General features: G+C 42.2%; 1 protein-coding gene across 1 annotated transcript in view; it reads right to left on the bottom strand.

The window, feature by feature from the left end:
• Nucleotides 1-23,616, bottom strand: part of myo10 (myosin X) — a 170,150-nt gene that overhangs the window by 23,228 nt on the left and 123,306 nt on the right. The window contains exons 16-22 of the mRNA XM_079243723.1: nucleotides 23,309-23,391; nucleotides 21,320-21,428; nucleotides 20,920-21,000; nucleotides 5,789-5,913; nucleotides 5,591-5,705; nucleotides 414-520; nucleotides 90-311 (exon numbers count right to left, since the gene is read on the bottom strand). Of these exons, the coding sequence (XP_079099849.1) occupies nucleotides 90-311; nucleotides 414-520; nucleotides 5,591-5,705; nucleotides 5,789-5,913; nucleotides 20,920-21,000; nucleotides 21,320-21,428; nucleotides 23,309-23,391 (842 nt within the window). The remainder of the gene's footprint in view (nucleotides 1-89; nucleotides 312-413; nucleotides 521-5,590; nucleotides 5,706-5,788; nucleotides 5,914-20,919; nucleotides 21,001-21,319; nucleotides 21,429-23,308; nucleotides 23,392-23,616) is intronic.

The following is a 23,616-nucleotide window of genomic DNA, read 5'->3' as shown; positions in this document are numbered from 1 at the left end:
GCCGGTTCTGATGATATTTTCATCAGAACAAATGAAAAATCTTTCCACTGTTTGCAGCAGCGACAACCCCTTTAAATAGAAAAAATCACCTCTCCATCTCCTCTTCCATCCTCCTGCGATCCTCCTCCTCCTCCCTCTTCTTCCTCTCCTCCAGCAGCTGGCTGTAGGCCCGGCGGGCCAGCTGGCCTCTAACACGTTTCTGGAAAGTGAGCGCAGCCCAGCGGAGCAGCAGGAACTTCCTCCTCCAATAGATAGCCCTGTAGTTCTTCTGAATGAGCACGATGCACTGAAGCAGCTTCCTGTACTGCTTCCTGTGTGGAGGACAGCATCAAACGGGGATCAGCATCAAACAGGGATCAACTCCAGCGGCGATCAAGCTGCTGTTGAGTTGAGGAGCGACGGTTGAGGCGTACCTGGCCATGTAACCCATGACGTGGGCCTGGATGATCATGGCTGCTTTCAGCACCTCCACCTCCCTCTGCTTCTCCAGGCGATGCTCCAGAGACTCCCGCAGAAAGACCTGGGGATGGACAAAGACAGAAGCAAGAAAAAAAAGAAGGAAAATGGAAAAATTAAAAGTTTTTTTTTATCATTTTTTTTAATGAAGGCTAAAATTAAACTTAAATCCTTCAAGTTTTAACAAAATCTTTCAATTGTCTGCATCTAATTTCCACATGAATCTGAAAGTTTTTTATGTTTTGTACGTAATAAAGTCCCTCCAGGATGGTGGGATGTTTAAGCGCTCCTCAGTCTTACCCAACACATCATCCACTTTCTGCTTATAAACATGCAGATGTGTTGAAGAAATGTGTTGCATCTGTTGTGTAAAATAAGCCTGATGACCAGAAGACTGGACGACACTCATAACCATGCATGACGCTCAGTAAACGGTTTCGTCTGGGTGCAAAACTGTGGCGAAAACAAACTAAAACTGGAAAATAAAAAACATTTTTCTAGCAGAAAGCTGCCAGAGAAATGTTCCTCACATCCAGGTCTGCAGATGTTCAGACAATTGCAGCAACTCTTGCTTTGTGCTCGCTGCTTGAAGAACAATCTGCATCTTCACGATCTCTGAGTAATGTCTGTTTATTATTTAATTATATTTATATAATTTAGGTAAATGCATGAAGTGGTCAATGCTAATCAAAAAGCTGTTTGGATATAAATAAAAATAGTGTGATATTTATATATAATATTTATAATAAGACCCAGGAAAAACTATGTTAACATGTGGCGAATTTTCAAATTAGAATTTTTTGTTTTATTACAAACCAAAGCTCTTATTTATTGTTTTATTTATTTATTTACTTTTCAGATCAGGCTTTTCGAACTTGGTCTGCAGCTTTAAGAGACAATTCAAGTGGACAATTCTCTGCTTGTGATGGACAGCAGTAAATCCTCGACTCCCCGTCTCTGCTGAACAACAAACACCCTCCATTACATTCACTTTGTTACACACATCATGAATAAATGATTTACAAACCAACAGAACTAAAAATGGACAACGTGCTGCTTTTTCGTCCACGTCTCCGTTTAGCTGACACTCCCTTCCAGGAGAACAATCGAGCCGAACAAAGCAGCCAACATAAATCAAATCCAGATCCTCCTTTCCTTTTGTTGGCGCCGCTAAAGGCTCCAGATTACTGCGGCGAGTGATTTCCACGACATCTCTCTGTGAAAAGACTGAAACTCACAGCCACTTAGTGCCGCTGCCTGCTGTAGGAACCAAGCTGTCATTCATTGATAGAGAAGCTGGAGCTGCTGAGGGCTGCTGGGGTTAATCCGATTAGGGTGGGAGGAAAATGAGATGGGGGACACGGTCTCTGATGGCAGAGACAGCGGGGAAATATCACGGAGCTGTGGGCTGAAGGAAAACAGCTTCCCATTCTCCTGTCGGACATCATGGGATCCTCAGCACTCAGGCACTAATGAGATTTTCAGGGGGAAATGTAAACTTGCTGGATGTCAAGTTAATTAACTCGGAAACAAGCATTACATGCCCCCCCCTCCACACACACACACACGCAAGCAGATGCACAAAGAAACACAAAACTGCTGCTCAACGTTCAGAAATTCAGCAGCAGAACACAGAAAAGTCTTCAGACTTAACATCAGAACAGACTGAAACCGGGTTTCTGCTGCATGAGCTGCTTCAGGAAAAACATGTCAGATCTGTAGCGGAGGAAAATAATGAACAATGTGTTCAGTCCTGGTTATGTGATTTTATTTGCTTGCTTTTAGAGAAATTTATTTTTACATCACTAGAGGGATGCATGTAGTTTTTAGTCACTATGGTCATAAAATGTCACACAAGAAAACTTAAGGAACCAATTCATTAAGACAGGTTTTTTTCTGTAAGCTAACATTAGCCACCATACGCTAATGCTAGCCATGCTAACTGGATTTAAATTAATTTGTGAAGAAAGTATAAAAGAATCTCTTTAAAGCAGAAGAAAACTATTTAAATTGGGAACATGTTGGTTTACAGGTTTGATATGAATAAACTAGAGTGAACGGTCGACAGGCTGAGTTGCTTCTGACAGAGATTCAGTATAAGAAGTTGTCAGGATAATTTTCTGTTCTCCACAGATAATTATAATATTCTTTCAATTAACTTTTTAATATTCTAAGAAAGCAGATGTTTAAAGGAAATGAAATATTGCTCTGATTGCACTTCAGAAGGCGACTGTTTCTAAACTGAAGGAAATATTACAGTAGCAGATGCTAGCTTACCTAGCTGCTAATACAATACAAAGTTCTGTGTGTCTGAGCCATCTAATGGGAGGAACTGCAAATGATTGTTTCCTTAATTCCCCTAAATAACCCACTTTTCTTAGCTATAAAATCTTATTTTCGTGCAATTGTACTCCAATAAAAACATGATAATTTAATAATAAAAATAGTTTAAAAAAATATTAATAATGATAATGAGTAAACATAATTTATTCTCATATTGCTCTTTACATCGTTGATCTTTTTTTAATGCAGTTCTGTGACATGTTCAATAATCACTGATTCTGACATCTCTAGCTGTGTAATTTTTGTGTCTTACATCTGTACATGTGCAGGAGTGGGGAGAGGTGCAGGAGTAAGCAAGTTTGTCTTGTTTTGTTTTGCGTATAATTTGTGTAATTGTTGATTATAATGTATTGTTTTATGTTTCTGAACCCCCTCAAAAACGAGATGGTACATCTCAAGGGGCATTCCATAAAATAAACTTCAAATATTATCTACTCATTTCTGTCAAAGTCGTTTAATCGAGTTATTATCTTGGTAAATCTTTTGATTTATAATCAGAAATGCTTTATGGAATTTAAAACATATGGAAAATTAAAAGAACTAATTGCACACTCAACAAGCAGAGTAATTCTCTTCTCTGGTTCCTCTAAAATGAATTACCAGGAACAACCAACCGTGCACACATGAAATGAAATGTAATTCCTGTGGAGGCAGCTCTTCATGTCTTGTCTTTCATGGTTAATGTAAGCAGACACTGAGAAACAAGGGACCTCCCAAAACTCACTTTCTACTGAAGTTTTCAACACACAACGTGCACACATTCACATGCCAGTAAATTGAATGACTAATCCTATTTAAGCATTAATATGCTAATTAGCGCAACAAAAGCCTGACTAAGCCTCTGTGCTTTTTGATTGTAGCTGTTCGGGGGCCTTTTGGGAGCAGCGCTTACAGTCACAGGTCAGGTCCGTGGAGAAAACAGAGCTCTGGAAGAAGCAAGCAGAGCCTCATCGGTTCCACAAAATTAAGTTTAAGGCTGTAAAAAAAAAAAAAAAAACTAAACACAGCTTCAAGACAATAGTCAGGACATGTGCCAGCTGAAAGGAGCTGCTTGATGTAAATCTTTCTGCGGCAGGCGGTGGGACAAAGTGGACCAATGCCTCTGAGCAACGAAGAATTGATTGAATGGTTTCCAGGCAGATGTGGACAGCGGGAACGGCTTTGTGGTTCAGTACCGAGCACAGTGTTGTTGCTGCTGCAGAAGGAGAGCCTGCAGACAGAACACACACCCTGCTTTCTATTCTGGAGGCTGGAAAAGCTCATTTCTGTGAGAAAATAATCAGAATGTTTAATAATAAAAAGAGCCAGCAGCTCTCCTGAAAAGGTCAGGTGACCCTCCGTAGTCACCAGATCTCCATTCAGTATGTCTCTAGTTCCCAACATGTGGTCTGACGCCCCCCAAAGGCGTTGACCATTAAAGCTTGTTACATCCTCCACAAGAAATGAGAACTTTTACTTGTTCCTCGAGGCACCGAGAAGAAAATGACCTCATTTTGTTCTTGCGGATGTGTTTGAAGACATTTCTCGACACATTGGGCTGGCAGAAGTTTTTTTCTAGAGGGACCCTGAGAAGTATCGTGTGATTGGTTGGACATGTGAGGTGGGTGTGGTTAACACGGAAACGCATGAAGCGGAAAGTTGCTGCTTCTGCGTTTTGTTGTTTTGATAAAACAGATGATCGAGGTGATAAAAAAGTACATTTTTACAACATGTGGCATTAAAACACACGGACGCAGCCACGTGTAAGACCCGTCCTGCCAGGGATGAAGTTTCATGTAAATGTAAAACGACCTGGTTCATTGTGTATAAAGTAGACATCGCCGCCTGCAGACGAAGCTTCCCGTGGAGGATGCTGTGCTGACGCTTCATTCAGAGCCTTGCACTGTTGTTGGTTCTGGACAAACACAAATACACACTCTAATGACCACTCATCCGTCCAGCCACAGCCACACACACACACACACACACACACTAATCACCCACTGCTGTCACCTCCTGCAGCATCACACGGTCATGCTGTGGTTAGGGATCTGTGTCTCCCATCTGTCATTTCCCCACAGCACACACACACACACCCTGAAGGTGTTCCTGATCCGGTGTGGAGGAGGCAGAGATAGAGAGTGAAGAGATGAGGGTTAGGGTTAGGGCTTCAGGTGCTCCGGACCTCAATTATTCACACACACACACACACACACACACACACACACACACACACACACACACACACACACACACACACACACACACACACACACACACACACACACACACACACACACACACACACAAGCTGAATTTGTACAAGTTAAGCCTGGAGGGGAGTGCAGCCAACGTGGATTTCCTTCCCCGGGTGATGAGGTAAGTCAGCATCCAATCATATTCCGCGTTAGTGCGGAGAATACAGATGAAGTGGCGCTGACCAGAGGCAAAGAGGACGGCGGGACGTTCACAGGCTCAGAGTCTGACAGGAGGAAAGTCAATTATCCTGCCGACAACTGAGCACAAGGGACGAGTCTCGCTGCTGATGTGGGGATCTTGGCTTTCACAAATGAATTTCTGTCTTCAGCATATTTTAAAATGAGCCCAAAGAGATTTAACTGTTCTGCCACGGACGTTTGCACCATGTGGACAATGTTGTCTGCCTCTAAAACACAGAACCAGACCTGACCCTGGGTCGGCTATGCAAGAGTAAAGTCTTGAGCAGAACTTTGGTCATATTAGATAAAAAGAATAAAAGATGAAGGTATGATGTGAGCGTGCACGTAGAGTTTAAAGTCGACCGGTCCCCTACCTTGGTCTTTCCCAGCTGCCAATCTGTGCTGCTGCTGTCGTAGAGGTGCAGCAGCTGGATGCAGCGCCCCCTGGGGTCATCCGGCATCAACACACCCCTCATGAGGACCTTGTACCTGCAGAGGAGGCGGAGAAGAAACCGAGTGGTCGGATCATGTCTGAGAGACACATGTCTCCATGCAGTCCAGCTGGTACGAACCTGAAGCAGAAATCTTGGAAAGCTCTCCGAACGGGGAAGCCGGTGCGGCGGATTTTCACCGTTTCCAACATGCCGGAGTATCTGAGCTGGTTCAGAACCACCGTCTGGTCAAAGTGGTCTGGCATCTGATGGAGACAAACAGTGGGTCACAGGTTATTACTGTGTGAACATGTGCCATCCACAGAGAGTCCTGCAGCTCCACATGACCATTTCTGTTCTTTATCGACAGGATCGATGTTCAACCACGACCCGGCCTGCGACTGCAGCTGGATGCTTTTACACCAGCAACACAGTCCGATCTATATGCCGCCATTAGCTGTTTGACCTTCTCATTTAGCGTCACGTTTGACATCATTTTCACAGCTGTGGTGATTAATTCTGCACCCTAACATATCTCCTGAGTCTCTGAGAGCGAGGCTGCTTAGTTACTGGTTTTTACTGGGATGACTGCTGCACGCTACTGGAGAAGTTTGAAGTTAAATCAAACAAGTAAAAAACTGAAAAGCAGTCGTATTGACGTCATTTAAAGCAGAAATCTGCATTAGTATGATTAAACAAGCCGATGATGAGCAAATATAGACAAATGAATGACTTTCTCCTGAGTGGGGGGGTCACGTTACCTCCTGGAGGAGTCACAACTGATTCTACGGGACAAGTTTAATATTCTCTGTGTGTTTAAAGTTCTAAAAATGCCTCAAAAGTCAAAACAATAAAGAAAAAAAGACACTTGATTAAAATCTGCACATATATCAGACACATGTGACTCAGAAATCATTGCCCCCCCCCCCCCCCCCCAAAAGAAAAAAGCCCTTGGCATTGGGATGCCATTATCACTTAGAGAATTCATGCAGTGAAAGCTCTTCTCCAGGGGACCCACTCGCCCTATAACCTCGGTGGGTGTTTGCAGGCATGGGGGGGCCTCATCATAAGAGGGGGCTTTCATAGTCGATCGTAATGCCTCTTTTATTCAGCACATCTCCCCTGATAGCCCACTGATGGCCTATTTGAGCTGCTGAGAAGAAGGGAGGCCAATTCAGCACCAGATTTTGACCGAGTGATTGAATGGTGGCATTTAACTGCAACTGGCCGCGGGAGAGTCCTCATTAGCATAATTTGCATTTGCATATGGACGGGATGCAGCCGCACAAAGATGAGTGGTGTCAGGAAGCTGCCCTCTGCCTCCTGCCTCTGTTTTCCATCAATGCCGTTTCCTCTTTCATCTGCTTTTGGCTGCTTCTGGGGTGTCAGATACAACTTTTCTTGCGGCTTCACGCTCCTGTTCTTTAATTTCGCAGCTCGTAGCTGCTTGGCTAACACGGTGAATGAAACGGCTCCTTTCTTTGTTTCCATTTCCTGCACTGAAACTTGGGTTTTAAGAAGAGTCAAAGCCCTGCTTTCTATTCATCAGATGTCAAGTGAGCATGTTGGTGTAACGTGTGAACGAACCCCCCGCTGCTCAGAAGTCACACTTGGTGACAAATATTACGTTTTAATGGACGGACAGGCGGAAAATCTGGCAACGTTTCAGCTGGAATCTGACAGGTCACATAATGAAAGAAATAACATGTAACGCTTTACTTGCAATGTGTCATTTTTACTCATCTAAACAAGAGAAAACTGTGCCTGGTAGTCCTAAAGCTCTGATCACATTAGATCTTCTCCTGACAGTTACCATTTTAACACTGAAAAGAGGAAGTTTCTGTAAAACAAAACATGTTGAGATGAGAAAACTGCAGCTTTGCACGCTTTGAGCGGAGTTGGAGTGTTACCTTCACGCTTTAAAGTTCACATTAAGAAAAAGAAGCATGTGAAGCATCTTCAATAACATATTGAAGATGCTTCACACAGCATCACGAAGAGCTTGTCATGTGTAGAGGAATTAGAATGACACCAGGACATATTGCGTTTAGAAAACTCTGACTTCATAAGGAAGTGTGTGTTACATCTGGCTGATTTACTGTCCAATCTCATGCGGATGGCAACTCGCAGGCAGGATGCTCTGTCTCTGTCTGTGGCATGTCTAAACGATGCTCCGAGGAACATTAACATAAATGCAAGCAGAGCCTGAACGCCGTTACTTTAACAGATTTATGAAGTCATTAACATTATGTGCTTCATCTCTGAAAGAGCCGTTTCCATCTGCTGGCAGCGTTTTAACGTCGTGTTGAAAAGGAAAAAGAATCTTTTCACACTTCAGTCACAGCTTTATGGATTTCACAGTGGAAATAATCAGAAGAAAAGGACATGAGACGTTGAAAAACGGGAATTTTCTCATGAGTCTTGCAGAGAATAATAAAGGATATTACACATGAAAACAGCCTTTAGGACGTCAAGATATTTAGCATAAAACTGTTAGTAGAATCACTTAAAATAGCCAAATTCTTCGTGCTTGACAAACACACTGCCTAAAGTGTTCAACATCCTTTGTAAGTGTGTCTTGTCTGAGGTTATTTCTGCTGGTTTGAGTCACTAAACCCCCAAAATCATTTCATTTCTGTATTTGTAACGATGACATTAGAGACTATTTGCTTTAAAATAGGAGGTAAAGAGTTTAACGATTCTTCCCTTCGGAGTGAAAACAGTTATCAGACGACCATCCCAAGCCTCCACAGGCAAACACTGCTAACAATGGCTGTCTTAGCTTAAGTTCCCAGCAAAAAGATTCAGAGATCAGGCATTCAGAAGCACAAACAGGGGCGTGGTGGTCTTCTCCTGGGGGGGCTGGGAACCAGCAGGGGTTAAAAAGAAAGAGAAAACTTAGAAAGTGCCGTCCATCCTTCAGCTCCAGCTCTACAGCAGCAAATATCCCTCCATTCATGCACATAACGCGTGTAACTCTGCAATACAACTTAAATTCCTGGACAATGAAACTTTGAACCAATCTGTTTATGTTTGTAGCAGAAACAGAGATTTTTCCCCCAAACACAACGGAGTAATGCTTTACAGATCTCAGCAACTCATGATATTTCAGAGAAATATTCCTTTTAGATAAAATCTGAATTATCTGAATTAAAATCTGAATCTGAATCTGAACTAAAATGTATTATGTGGTTAAAGTCAGAGTTTATAAAAAGGTTCATTAAAACTTAAGAGTTGAATGTCATCCTGTTTTGTATTGACATTTATTAGACATTGAAGTCTTTAAAATGTGGATTTTCAGATTGTTTTTGGACAAAATAAGAAGCAGGAAAATCCTCCAACATAACTACAAAGTAAACTTTAACTGTGGGAAAAATGTAGCTGAGAAAATCCTAAATACTTTTTCTCAATTGTTACAATAACTTTGCATCATTGATCAAACAGTAATAAAAGTATTTTTATCGGAACTTAACAAGAAGCATAACAGAAACGTGTTCGCAAGACCCCGGGAAAAGATTAAGGCTAGACAAAGGCGATCTGTTACACGGCAGACAGATGAGGAGGTTGTAGGAGATCCTTGATAGACAAAGTAAGATTTGTGGCATTTGTTTCTAAGTAGTAAAGCATGGTAAGTACTTACTCAAGATAAATGCTTGTAGCAGCTAAAAAAGTATCACTTAGTGGGGAAAGACTGGAGACCTAACAGAGGAACAAGTACTGAAGACCTTTACAAAAAGCAGAAGCTGAGACACAAACTCAGACTCCAAGAGGCTCAAATGGAGGATTAAGGGTCAAAATGGACTAAATATAAAACACACCTTGCAACACATGTCAGGCAAACTTACATCCCATTATTATTATTATTATTATTATTATTATTATTATTATTATTATTATTATTATTATTATTAATAATAACAATAATGTGAGCGCCCATAGGGCCACAATTGGAAAAAAATTCAACGCTTTTCCCAAGGTGCTACCAAGAGTACTAGTGGCGTATTGAGTAAATCAGTGTGCTTTAATAAAGGAGTTCATGGGGTCAATCCTGATGTGGGGCAGTTAGAAAAAATGTTAGTTTTGATTTTCTTTCTTTCAATTTCTTACACTTATGCAATTTAATTTCAATCATTCAGCATAGTTCAATAAATGGGCATTCACATTTGCTATTGTTTCAATAATAGCTGTTTCTAGTTATTATTATTATTATTACATTGTTTTGTAGAATCTAATGAAGTTATTTTTCTTTGACAAAGACTTTGTTACAGCTCTTCAGAATAACATTTGACTCAGACATCTGATGATGATGATGATGAATATCCCCATTTCCTGAGCATCTTAACGTCATAATTTAATCAATTTTCTTGATTTCCCTAAGTTCCCATTAGGATAAACAGATTGCTTATGTTGCCCAGGAAACCGCTTAATTTATGCAATCAAATCTCACTAAATTTGCTAAAGATATTCACCAAAATCTACATTTATGTTTGTGTTCCTGATTATTTCCTTCCAGCTCTTTTGTCGTTTTCTACTAAAAATCATCTGACCACAACACATTAGCATTAAATGCCAGAGCACCGCTTAACCAATAGGATTTTGTTCATAACAAATACTTATGTATACATAAGAATACGATCCAGGCTAGATCCATACTCAGATTCAATAATTGCTGAGCCAGTAGCATAGATCCAGATTTAACACATCAGTTCAATGGAAAAAGAAATCTATTCTGTTGTTTCCTTTTACATCATGAGAACATTTTAAAGCTCCGTCTAATTATTTTCTAAGAAGATTGTTTTTCATCAAAAAGTCTGATAAGGCTCAGTAATAAGTTTATATCGCAATAATTTACTTACTTATTATGATGTCTCAACTATCTAACTATCTATCCAAAATGTTATGATCATAATCAAACTTGGTATTTACATCCCGACTGATAAGAAACGCAGAAAAAAAATTCTTTAAGCAGTGAGGTCCCATAAACACATAACTGTATTTATTAGTTTAGGCACTAAAAAAAACATGAGGAGTCTAAATGTAGCCTGGAAAATATACTTTCATCATCACATCAACATATTTGACATTTTATTGATGTAAATATAATAACTTAAGACGATTTCAAGAGATTTTTCAGCAATTTTCAAAGACAGTTTGTCTACAATGACAAAAATCTATAAAAAGCATCTTTTTCTCACACCTGAAACCCAAAACAAAAGCAAATTTTTGGCATTCCTCATAAATGATGCAAAACTTTGATCATTTTAAAACCTGAAATGTCTCAAGTCAAAGGCCAGATGTCAGAAAAACAAATCCTCTCACTGCTTCAACAACATCTCAGACCTGTAACCCAATTAAAGAAAAAAGCTTCTGCCAATAAAAACTGTCAAGAGACGACGTCGTCTTCATTAACATGTCATTTCCTGAACTCTCTCCTCATCGTATATGCATTAATGTTCTGCCCTGCAGGCTTCATGATGATTATCATCACACACTCACGAAGCAGAATCTCAAAAGTCTCTTCTGCCAATCCACTGTGTGTCATTTCAGCTCCATTAAAACCAAGACAAACAGAAACCGTCAAAAGGATTTCAGGCAATAATGCTACAAAAACATTAATTTTAAGTCATTTAAACCATTTCTCTCCAGGTCAGATAACAAGAGGTCAGTTTCCACCTTTCTAGAGAATTTATCTAACTATCATTTTGTTTCCTGATGATCTTATTGATTCCTGCAGCAGGAAGGTTATAAAAATCTCTTCACACATTTAGGCAGAGTTGATTATCTGCCTAAATGATGAAAAGTAAGAAATGTTTCTTCTGCAAAGATGAGAGTCATGTTTTAGCATCTGTCCTGGAGCCAAACAGCAACTCCAGCATCTCGCCTCATTCCATAGCACCACAACCCACTTTTTCTTTTACCCAACATGCACTTGAACGCACCATTTCCCATCTGACACATGCATGAGGTCTCACCTTTCATCGTAGCGTCCCACTCCGTATCCTCACTGGGTTTTGATTTATTTCTTGTGCAGATCAGGAACGAAGGACAAAACTTCCAAAGCTGCTGCCTCTCTCTCTCTCTCTCTCTCTCTCCCCGTCTGGCAAACTGAGCCACTCAGACACACTCACTCACACACATACACACTCAAACAAAGGCTTTCAAACCCAGAGCTCCACTCCCCTTTTTTGTGTGGAGTGGGAGGGCCGTGGTTGCTATGGCGATGCATCGCCTGCTGTGGCTAATTTGTGCTGTCCACTTGTAGGGTCTGAAATGGTGTGTGTGTGTGTGTGTGTGTGTGTGTGTGTGTGTGTGTGTGTGTGTGTGAGAAGTATCAGGCTGTTTACTTTTAACCGTGGTTGGGACTTTTGTGTCCAGTTCCTGCAGCTGAAGCTTGCAGCACAAAGCCGTGCGACGCTTCCTCACATCTGCTGAACTGGACCCAACACCACTAAATGGACCCAACACGACTGACCAGACCCAACACGACTGACGGGACCCAACACCACTAAATGGACCCAACACAACTGACGGGACCCAACACAACTGACCGGACCCAACACAACTGACCGGACCCAACACGACTGACCGGACCCAACATGACTGACTGGACCCAACACGACTAACTGGACCCAACACGACTAACCGGACCCAACACAACTGACGGGACCCAACACAACTGACCGGACCCAACACAACTGACCGGACCCAACACGACTGACCGGACCCAACATGACTGACTGGACCCAACACGACTAACTGGACCCAACACGACTAACCGGACCCAACACAACTGACCGGACCCAACACGACTGACTGGACCCAACATGACTAACCGGACCCAACACGACTGACGGGACCCAACACGACTGACGGGACCCAACACGGCTGACTGGACCCAACACGGCTGACTGGACCCAACACGACAGACTGGACCCAACACGACAGACTGGACCCAACACGACTAACTGGACCCAACACGGCTGACTGGACCCAACACGACTAACTGGACCCAACACGACTAACTGGACCCAACACAACTGACCGGACCCAACACAACTGACCGGACCCAACACGACTGACCGGACCCAACATGACTGACTGGACCCAACACGACTAACCAGACCCAACACGACTAACCGGACCCAACACAACTGACCGGACCCAACACGACTGACTGGACCCAACATGACTAACCGGACCCAACACGACTGACGGGACCCAACACGACTGACGGGACCCAACACGGCTGACTGGACCCAACACGGCTGACTGGACCCAACACGACAGACTGGACCCAACACGACAGACTGGACCCAACACGGCTGACTGGACCCAACACGACTAACTGGACCCAACACGACTAACTGGACCCAACACGACTGACTGGACCCAACACGACTGACTGGACCCAACACGGCTGACTGGACCCAACACGGCTGACTGGACCCAACACGACTGACCGGACCCAACACGACTGACTGGACCCAACATGACTAACCGGACCCAACACGACTAACTGGACCCAACACGACTAACTGGACCCAACACGACTGACGGGACCCAACAGGACTAACTGGACCCAACACGACTGACTGGACCCAACACGACTAACTGGACCCAACACGACTGACGGGACCCAACAGGACTAACTGGACCCAACACGACTGACTGGACCCAACACGACTGACTGGACCCAACACGGCTGACTGGACCCAACACGGCTGACTGGACCCAACACGGCTGACTGGACCCAACACGACTGACGGGACCCAACACGGCTGACGGGACCCAACACGACTGACGGGACCCAACACGACTGACGGGACCCAACACGACTGACGGGACCCAACACGACTGAGGGGACCCAACACGACTGACGGGACCCAACACGACTGACTGGACCCAACACGACTAACTGGACCCAAACGACAAGCAGCTTTACATCACATCATCGCATGTTTGATTTAAAATGAGATGAGTTAACAGTTTAAAGCACACAGACCTCTGCCAAGACACCGTCATTTATTTTTTCCAGTGATTGTCGGCTGGTTTTTGAGGTAGAAGCTCATCTCTTCATGGGCCCTGAGGCAAACCTCTCGCCCAGCCTGCTGGTCACATGACCAGGGACAGCTGGCCGGTGAAAACAAAACAGCATCCGTGTTGAAGTGCACAACTTGTCTTCACAGTTTACATCTTCACCATCTGTTTTTAACAGAACATGAACCATAATGGCTATGGTTACATGATGTTTAATTCAGAATTAATAATTCAGAATTAAATAATTCCGAATTAATGTATTCTACGAGTTTACATGAAAATAATAATTCTGAATGAAGGTTTACATGAAACACATCTTCACCTAATTCCTCTTTAGAGCGGTGGGTTGGGAAGGGTTCTGATTGGACAGAGAGTGCACGTGACATCTGACGTATACTGGAAATAAACAACGTTGGCTCCCTGCTTCTCTTCTTTTCTGTCGTAACTTGTAAAAACTACATAATAAGTACCAGTTTCACAGCTATTTTTTATTAGAATTTTGAAGTAGCAGCTCAACACGAGCATACTACTTCACGAACACGAGAGGTAAAACAACGCGCGTCATCGGGACAGGACAAGGTAACGAGCATGCTCAGAACGACCGGAATTAACTTAGAGCGGAATGAAGGTTTACTTGACAGAGGAATTAAATAGATTGGGATTAAAATGGGAATAAACCAGCTGCTTACATCGGAATTAAGTTTAATTCCAAATAGAAATTAGCATTAGGAATTAAATGTTTACATGGTCATTTTTCATCAGTTTAAAGCGGAATTAACTTTTCTTTGGAATTAAATAGGAATTAAAACTCTCATGTAAACACACGGATAGTTATATGGTTATTTTGACACCCTGAGTGTGAAGCTGGTAAAAGACACGAGGTGAAGAGAAGCGGCACTGAAAGGATGTCCTGATGTCTGTCCATCGTAATATAATTAATGTTTTACAAACCAATCACAAAATTATCTGAACAAATTGTGGAATATTTGGAAGGACTGGAAATATGCTAACTAGTTATCGCATCTTTGTGGGCTTTAGTGTAGCTGGGAGAACCATCTCTTGGTGTCTGTGGAACAACGATGTTTATGGCAGCTGACCACAACAACTGTTATGCATATTTAAAGTGGAACTATTTTGTGGAAAAAATAATTTATTTTTATTTCTGAGCCCAGAAGGGCTGGGATTGATCGAGTTATTGTCACAAATGGCTTTATTTACTTCAGACCGACCCTCTCCGTAGGCTGTCAGATCAGCCTGTGGGCAAAACGAGTGGAATGAGACCCTTCTGCATTAAGCCCCGCCTCCCACCACTGCACTACATCGGGAGCGCGCACCGCACCTGCTTTCGCCGTCATTGTAACATCTCATAAACAGAAGGATTAGGCTCATTTGAACTCAATAAAATAACAAAATCCAATGCCAACACATAGCATACAGCCCTACATGTTGGAACCTGAATCAGAGCCTGAAAACGAAGTGGAAAACAGCAACCCACAGCAACGAATGCAGCAGGATGTCTCTCTTTGGTAAACTCACCAGCCATCGTTGGAAATAACTTTATCCCACGTTTTCCACCCGCCTGATGTGTTTGTACATGCCCTTGTTAACCAGTAGAAGGTAACCAATCACCGAACCTTATCCCCCGGGACGTCACAAGGATTTCCAAGTAGAAAAAACTCTCTAAAACGACGCGCTTTTCGTTGCCATGGAAACCGAATGGAGAGAGTACTGGAACTCAAACTCAAACTCAAACATGCGTTTAGGTGATAAAAAACAGTGTCGTTCACATGTCTGATGAGGATTCAACACTGTAACACTGTAGAAAGCTCAGAAAACTCCAAATACCATAACAGCACCCCTTTAAAGGAAACTATGAGTAATGTTACGCTGTAGCAACGTTGTGTTTTCACGGTAGAGCCAGGAGTGATGGAGGTCACAGATGTTTCAAAATGCTGGAATAATGCGGCGATCCGGACGACCCCTAAATCTAATAACTTGTTCCTTTTTTTGATTTCAGAGATCTTCTGAAAATTGAACTACGTTGAAAACAAACAGACAGATGGACGGACAAACCAAAACAGCAGAATATATCACACTAAAATAATAAACATCTTGGACACAGAAGTGGAAAAAATTCCCAGAATAAAGTTTTATTTTATTCTGGTTAATCTATTTTTTCCACAGTTTTATTTTCAAACATTAAGACAAGCGAGTGTAATTATTCCAGAGGCCGTTTGTCTGTCTGTTCCACATATAAACTCGTATTTGCTACATTATTTTGCCACTATTAGAAACGCCAAACAAGACAAAATGGCAAAAAGTTTTAATTTCCTAAATCTGAAGTATTTAAAAATTAAAATTAATAAAATATATATAAAAAATAAAATACATAATAAATAAAATATATAAAATATTAAATATTAATCAGTAATAAAAATATATAAAAAAAAAAAAACATAAATAGAAAAAAATCTTATATGTACAATTTCTTACTAGTATGTGATAAATCAGAATTACTGGATCATAGAAAAGAGTATTGGATCGGATACAGCAGGGTTTTTAGCAATAAAGTGATGCAACAGGTCCCAAAAACTGTAAATATAACTGTTTAAATACGGCAATGATAGTTTTAACCATAAAATCCAGCCTTCGCGTACAACTGGTGACCTGAACGCCCTCACACAAGTCAATATTTAGGTAATATCAATATTTCCAGCAACTTGTGTCCCTTTCTGTTACAACATACTTCATTTGGCTTTAAGTACACAGTGAGGCTGCCTGCAGAAGGCTGGGGGGGGCGCAGTGCTGATGGGTGTGTGCAGCTGATGAGCAGAGATGATCCGGGTGACAGACTTCATGAGAAAGTCAGCTTAGATTTGGGTCGTCTCCAAACAGACAAAAGAGGAAAATGTCTGTAAGAAAGCTGCACGTTTTCCTTTCATGTGAGGAAACACGACGACGCTGACGGTCAGCCGGTGCCACAAAATGCATCGACAGTGGAGAAGGAGTGGAAACATTCTCCGTGTGGTCAGTAACATGCAGGAAACATGTTACCATGCTAGTGAATGAAAACGGTGCGCTCATTTTCTCTTTACTTGAGCAGAAACTCAGACTGTACTCATCATTCATTGGAAGGCCTTGCTGTGTGTGGGCGCCGCTAGAAACACGCGACTCTATGCGACAAACCTATAGATAGATTTGGGGAAAATGAGCGTGCTAAAAGTGTTTCCAACAGCTGGAAGAACCAGCGTGTTTTCAGACACTGCAGTCTGCAGAATGACTGCTCCAGCGGGGACATCCCAGGCTTTTGTGCCTCTGTGTTGTTGTGGAAAATGGACGGTGCACGCACATATATGTCCTTGTTATATAAGTTCACAGTCTGTGCTGTTGGGCATTTACACAGTTTATTGATATTTCCACAAACAACACCCTTCCCATCTGTAAGAGAGCCATGACCCTGCAGCCCGTCAGCACACTGTTGCATCACTTTGTCCAAAAATAGTTTCCAGTCAGCAGGTTGAGCTTTTCTTTCCAAAGTTTTCATCTCTATTTTCTCTTTCTTCTTATTAAAAAATGGATTTCAACACTTAAACTGGTTGTTTTGGAAACCAACCAGTTGGTTGCTGGACTGATTTTCAAAAGGTTAATCTGTTATTTAGTGTTTTTGTGAGGTGCAGAGGCTGAAAAATGCGGTCTTTAGGAAGAATCACCAACTGGTTACGCCTGAAGAAACGCCCACACTCTCCAGACTGAGCGCGCTCAGACTGATGTCTTCGGCCAGTAAGACTCGAACCCTCACAGTCTTCCGTCTCTGTTGGTTACGACTCCTCACATGCACTCTGCACAGAGCATCAGCCTTGCACCCCTCCTCCCCCCTGACACCTGCTCAGTCAAACAGGCAGCTGACAGGAACCCCTCTTGGGGGCCACGTGCCATGCTGCCCTGACCCCTGATTCCCCCTGGGGAGGGACTAACACCCACTCCGATTGTTCTCTGCTACTACATTAAGCTCCACTCAGAAGTCCTCATCCAGCTACGTTTAACATCCGATCTGAAGAGTCCAGACGGCTGCGTTTCGCCTCATAAAAGCATGTGTGCTGTCCAGATGGTCTCCCAGAGGACGGCCTCACAACACGTGTGTTTCACTGCATTTACACACGCATCAGTCTGCATAGTGTTAGCTTCGGCTTGCTCATGAGGAGCCAGGATACCTGCTGACAGGTGCAGAAGTCTCAGCCACGGTTACAGGAAACGATTGATTGCAGTGACAATTCAAAAGGTTGTGCAATAAAATATTAAGTAAAGGAAACTGTTATTTTTGTCCAGGCCGGTTTCACGAGTTTATCTTTGTTGGAGGATGGTTGAAAAGAAATGTCTGACTTTCATTGGTTAAATTCAATAGAACTTTTATTTATAATTACTTCAGTCAGACTCAAGTTGTTTCCGGGATTATTGTGAGTTTTTAGGTCATTGACTGAAGGGTACAAACGATTTTGTGCACATGTGTAACTCACATCTCATTTAAAACTTCTCAGCATTTGCTGAATTGTTTATTTTACATGTATGTTTACTGTATGTTTATTGCATGTTTACTTCATATGTTTACAATTTCCCTCTGGGATAATTATCTTAAGTATTTTTCATTTAATTTCATTATGAACAATATATCATGTCTATAAGGGAGGATTCATATGTGAATTATATGGTAAAAATAATTTTAATCTTCCTGTTGGTTAAATAAACACATTTAGGCTCTTCATACTCAAGAAGCAACTATCTGACAAACACTGCAGACGTACACAGAACAGACCAGACACCCACTCCCCCCGACACAACGACAAACAGAGACCCTCTGTGTGAACCGAGAAAGTCCACCGACGACAGAGAAACTCTCAGTCACACATCTCCTCACAGTGACGGCAGAACTGCGTTACATCTGCGTCACAGATCTCCAACTGTCCGTGTCCAACTCCACCACAGCTGTCCAGCAGAGAAGAGATACGCAGGTTTTTCTCTGCCAGCACTGTTCTCAGAGCACATAGAGATATACTGATAAAAATTCTTATATGAAGAAATCCTGAAGCTCTGTTTGAGCTCACACAGCAACCTCTGGTGAATCAACACATTCTTAAGGCAATGCATATGTTGCTCACATGAACTTTAAGGAGAATTGAAACCTATTTGACTGAGTTTGGTTTGAAGATGCAGACTTTTTGGTTGCGCTAGCAGTTAGCTAGCATTAGCTTCTAGGTAACAGAATGAGACCACTTAGCAGCAGAAGCAAAATGATTACAACACACATTCATAAAAGGTTTTAGAACTATAAAAACACCTATAAAATAATAAAGTTCTGTTACAAATGAAAGATTCACGAGCATGTGTAGATGTATTTATTTTAAAATGGTTTCTTCCACAACAGGAAGTTGACCTGGATGTCAAAGTCCACCTTCATGTAGCTCCGAGAAACATTCTTCAACTAGCCAGAGCAAATTCTCCCAGAGCAAACCTACTGCAAGGCTCACAGTTCTGTTCACAGAACCAGATTTTAATATAATTATTTAAATGAGGAATAACCATAGACTGTATAAGAAAGATGGACGAAGCCTACGGCGGTAAAAAAGTGAAGCCTATGTGGAAGTGCATAAATCTGCAGTTCCCCCTCCATCCACTAGGGGCTCCAAAACAGAGCAAATCCCCATAGACTCCCATGTTAAAAAGACCAACTTCACAGCAGAAATAAACATGTTTACAGCCTGGTTCAAAAATCCATTTTAGGTTTAATAGATCAGGTTTACCTTCATGACAACTGTGGGGGGAGTGAATTTTTTTCTAACTCGCCCGTTTAAAAGTAATTTAATCTCGAAATTCGGGATATTTAGGGGCGTGTCCTTTTGATTGACAGGTACCCGATCTCCCGCTTCAAGTAAGACGAACGTAGAACAACTGCAGTTTTTAGCCGGTTAACAACGTGACTTAGCTTTAGCCCGCTTACCTCCGTTAGCTGGTTAGCTCCTGTTATCTCCGGGTTAGCTCGGTTAACATGCAACGTTAGCTTCCATTGCTACCAACACAACACAGACATCTGAGAAGGTTGCACTGACTGCTTGAGGTTCAGGCTGGTAGAACAGTCTTATCTTTTAGCTTCCGTCTCTGAGCAAAGCTGGTGTTGTCCATGTGCGGCAAACGGTCTGAATGTTTGTACGACTGTGTGGTTGACCAGGAAAAACCAACAGATCTAAGATCCCAGAAGCTTCTGAGAAGCTGAATAGAGTAAAACTTTCTCTTGTAACCATACACATTATAATGGGAAAATGTCCAAAACAAAAAAAGTGCACAGTCTAGCTGGGGGGAAGCAAATAAATAAATAGTCCTTTTGATGCAACAGCAGGAAACATGTTCTTGTTTTGTCTAATGAAAAGACATTTTGTGCCTTATAAGACAGTTTTCATCCATGACTAAATATTCTGATATTAAAGTCTTATTTTCTACTCTGATTGGTTTGTAAGCATTTTGTTCGGCCTTGCGAGTCCTGCCTGGGTTTTGGACAGAAATATGGACCATACATCTTTCTGTTCCCTCCATTTTCTGACCTCGCTTTACACAGGCTTTTCGTGTTTGAGCTGCGACTCAGCATCCAGACTAACAGTTAAATCATGAAAGGTGTGTTTTCAGTATCAGGTTTTTACATGCAAAATCCATCGCTTGTATTGGCAGTGATACATGAAGCTAGTGTTGTAGGTATGACAGGGATGTCTAAAGTCGGTCCTCCAGGGCCACAATTCTGGATTAAGAACTCATTGTGCAGAACTTCACAGGCTGTTGGATCCATTATAATCTAATCAGATGTGTTGAAGCAGGGACACAATGAAAACTTGTGGACTGGAGCAGGACAGGCCTAATGTAAGGAATATGAACAGAACCTGTTAGTCAGTGCAGATGGTGAAGCCCAAACCTCTTCTCTATATATCATTTGTGTACATTAGCCCTCTAGTGTCAACTCCTTCAGGCTGTTGCCAGGCAACCTGAGGTTAAAGGGCACTGGCAGGGCCAGACACTTTTCATTCTTGTCTGCTGCTTGGAGAACGGAGGACTATTTGATTACTGAATGATGAACGATTCACATGCAGGGCTCTTGCTCCAACATCTTCACGGGCTAATATTTACTCTGTGTGCGTGTGCATGTGTTTGTGTGAGAAAGATTAATATGTTTCATGGATGTTTCATCAGTGACTTACCTTGTGTGTATTTGGTTTGATGCATCGGATAAAATATGGGTTGGAAGTGCTGAGTGTGGCCATCAGGGAGTGCAAAGAGTTCTGAAACACGACAATAAAGGTCCTTCATGAGAAATTTCTATCAAATTGTCTCTTTGTAGCTTGTAAAGTAATATTTGATCTCAGACATTATTTTCCAAGCGTTAGCTCAAAGCCTAACTCTAGCCTATAAGAGTTTCTCCATCACTCTAGTACCAACTTATAGACGTTAACTACATCTATAATTCAATGTGAAAAGCACATTATCACACAAAAAAACCAAGGCACCGCATCGAATAGTGAAGTTTAGTGTTGTGTTGCAGCATTTAGCATCACTGATTAACAGAAAAATGGTTGATAAACACGTTTGCCTGCCACTGACCTTAAACTGGGAGCTGACTGTGGGCCGCTTGTGCTTGGAGCTGCTCTTCAGAGTGTCCTGTTTATTGCGGCTCATGACGTGTTCAAACAGATCGTAGACAAAGTCCAACCTGGTGAACGGAGGGGAGGTAGTTAGAATCAGCAGGATGTCATATTTACAGAGTACAGCAGACAGATTTGGTGTTTTATACTCTGTTTAACTCTGGCATCACCAAAACACAGCCGATGGTGGAGTCACTCTACATATAATCTTTATTTTTGCTATATTATAAACCTAAATACTTCCATCTAAATGTGGCAAACAAACTTTCCATTCAATATGATATTTAGAACTCAGATGAGTTAAAGAAAACCCCTTTGGTGCATTGACAGCCTTTAAAAGACATGGTGGAACCGGTCTCAGGTCAGGTCCTGTGCAACAGGAAACCTCCGACTGAAAGTCATGACAATGAGAATCAGTCTGAGTGTTCAGATTGTGCCCGTCAACTTGCAGGAAATCCCTAAAATGTATGTCATGTTTTAAGCAGATACTATGGGTGCGTTTACACAAAGACAGTCTGATAGTCTGTTCGATTAGGGAACTGGTTTAATTACAATGTTTGTCTCGACCGGGTTTGTTTTCACGTCGCATTATTCAAATGAATTGGACTTTTAGGGTGCATTCACACCAGGATAGTCTGCTAGACTTGATCTGGTTGGGGACTCGGCCCAGTTGTAGGGGGGTGTATCCATGCAGACCATTAGAATAATATATCCCCATTCCCACCAAAGGTGGCGCTGCACTAGTATTTAGCAAAAGAGAGGACAAGACCGGCAAGAAGAAGAAAACTGTTGCGAGTTAAACATGGAAACGAAACTATCGCTGTTTTGTTATTGTGTCTTATGCAAGTATACTGCAGAAATCCACTGCAACAATGGACGCAGTATGAACACCAGATGAGGCAGAGGACCCTTAACGCCATCAACATGGATTTACCCACAATGCAACGCTGCAACATATGCTAGAAGTGACTTTATTTGTCGCCTGCTTCCTGTATTTGGTCCACTTGAAACGGACAAAGACCTGCGTTTGTAGGCAGACTGAGTTTGCTTCTTTGGTCCGAATCAGAATTTGTTTGGCAGATTCATATTTCCCGAAACAAAGCGGACTTTCTGACCAAACGGACTCAGATTCGGATCAAAAAGGCTGATGTGAACGTGTCCTTACATAACGTGTTCTATGCCTCACCAGAGGCATTGTTGTAATGAGAGTTACTGAAGGAGAAGACAAGGAAGAAGAAATCTGGCTCATCTATTGGTTCTCCAGAACAACTTCTGTTTCCATCATACTGGAGCAAAACATGGAGCTGGATCAGATCCTACGGATCTTGGATTGATAATATCTCTATCAGAACTTCTACCAAGTTCTTCCATGTCCGACCGCCCACATGGGGTTTGTATGGTTTTTTGTCACTTGCCAGAACCTGTGTGTTTGGTCTGAATCAGGGTTTGTTTGCACATTCAGACGTAACCGAACAGAGCAGACATGGACCAGGATGAGAATCACAGGGCTGGTGTGAATACGCCCCTGGCCAGCAACCGTTTCCACTTCTACCTGCACACAGCCTCCGTACATCACCTCATCACACACAAAAACTATTACAAATGTAGTTTTTCTCTAAATTAAGAATATAAAGGAAAGAAAACTTGATGTTTTATTGATATTTCACTGTCAATAAATGCTATTAATTTGTTGATCATTCAGTTTCATCCAGTTTTCTGGATCTGTTTGTAGGACAAGCCTTTATCTGTGTTTGGGTCCTCTCTTCACAGGCTACTTGACCACATTCATGAGGTTTAAAATAAAACAGAGAAATAATCATTCCTAAATCAAATTAATAGTCTGGGATTTTGACACACACTTCTCCTTCTAATGACAATTTCTCTCAAACATCATCTGCAACCATAGTAAATGGTGGAAGGAGTCAAAGATCACGAAGCAGCAGCTAACCTGCTCTCCCTCAGCATGTTGAGGATGTCATCTCTGAAAGTGTCTCGGTTCTTCTCCAGAATCCCCCTCACATCGTACACCACCTGTAACCAGCCACAAGGTGCATCAGAGTCTCATAGGTCGAAGGAAAGCAGTGCAGAACCTGCACATGGGGTTTGAGACTAAACAATAATTAAACTGTGCAGCTTTTGGAGAAAACTGAAAGGATTCCTGAGATTGTCCATGTGTTGGTACAGAGATGGAGAAATCTGGTAGGACTGCTGGGATTATCAGTGTTTTGGCACAGGTGAGGCTGCTGTGGTACGAGA

Source organism: Telmatherina bonti (assembly GCF_933228915.1).
Source record: "Telmatherina bonti genome assembly, chromosome: 7".
In the NCBI taxonomy this organism is placed as follows: Eukaryota; Metazoa; Chordata; class Actinopteri; order Atheriniformes; family Telmatherinidae; genus Telmatherina; species Telmatherina bonti.
This window is presented reverse-complemented; position numbering and strand designations above follow the sequence as displayed.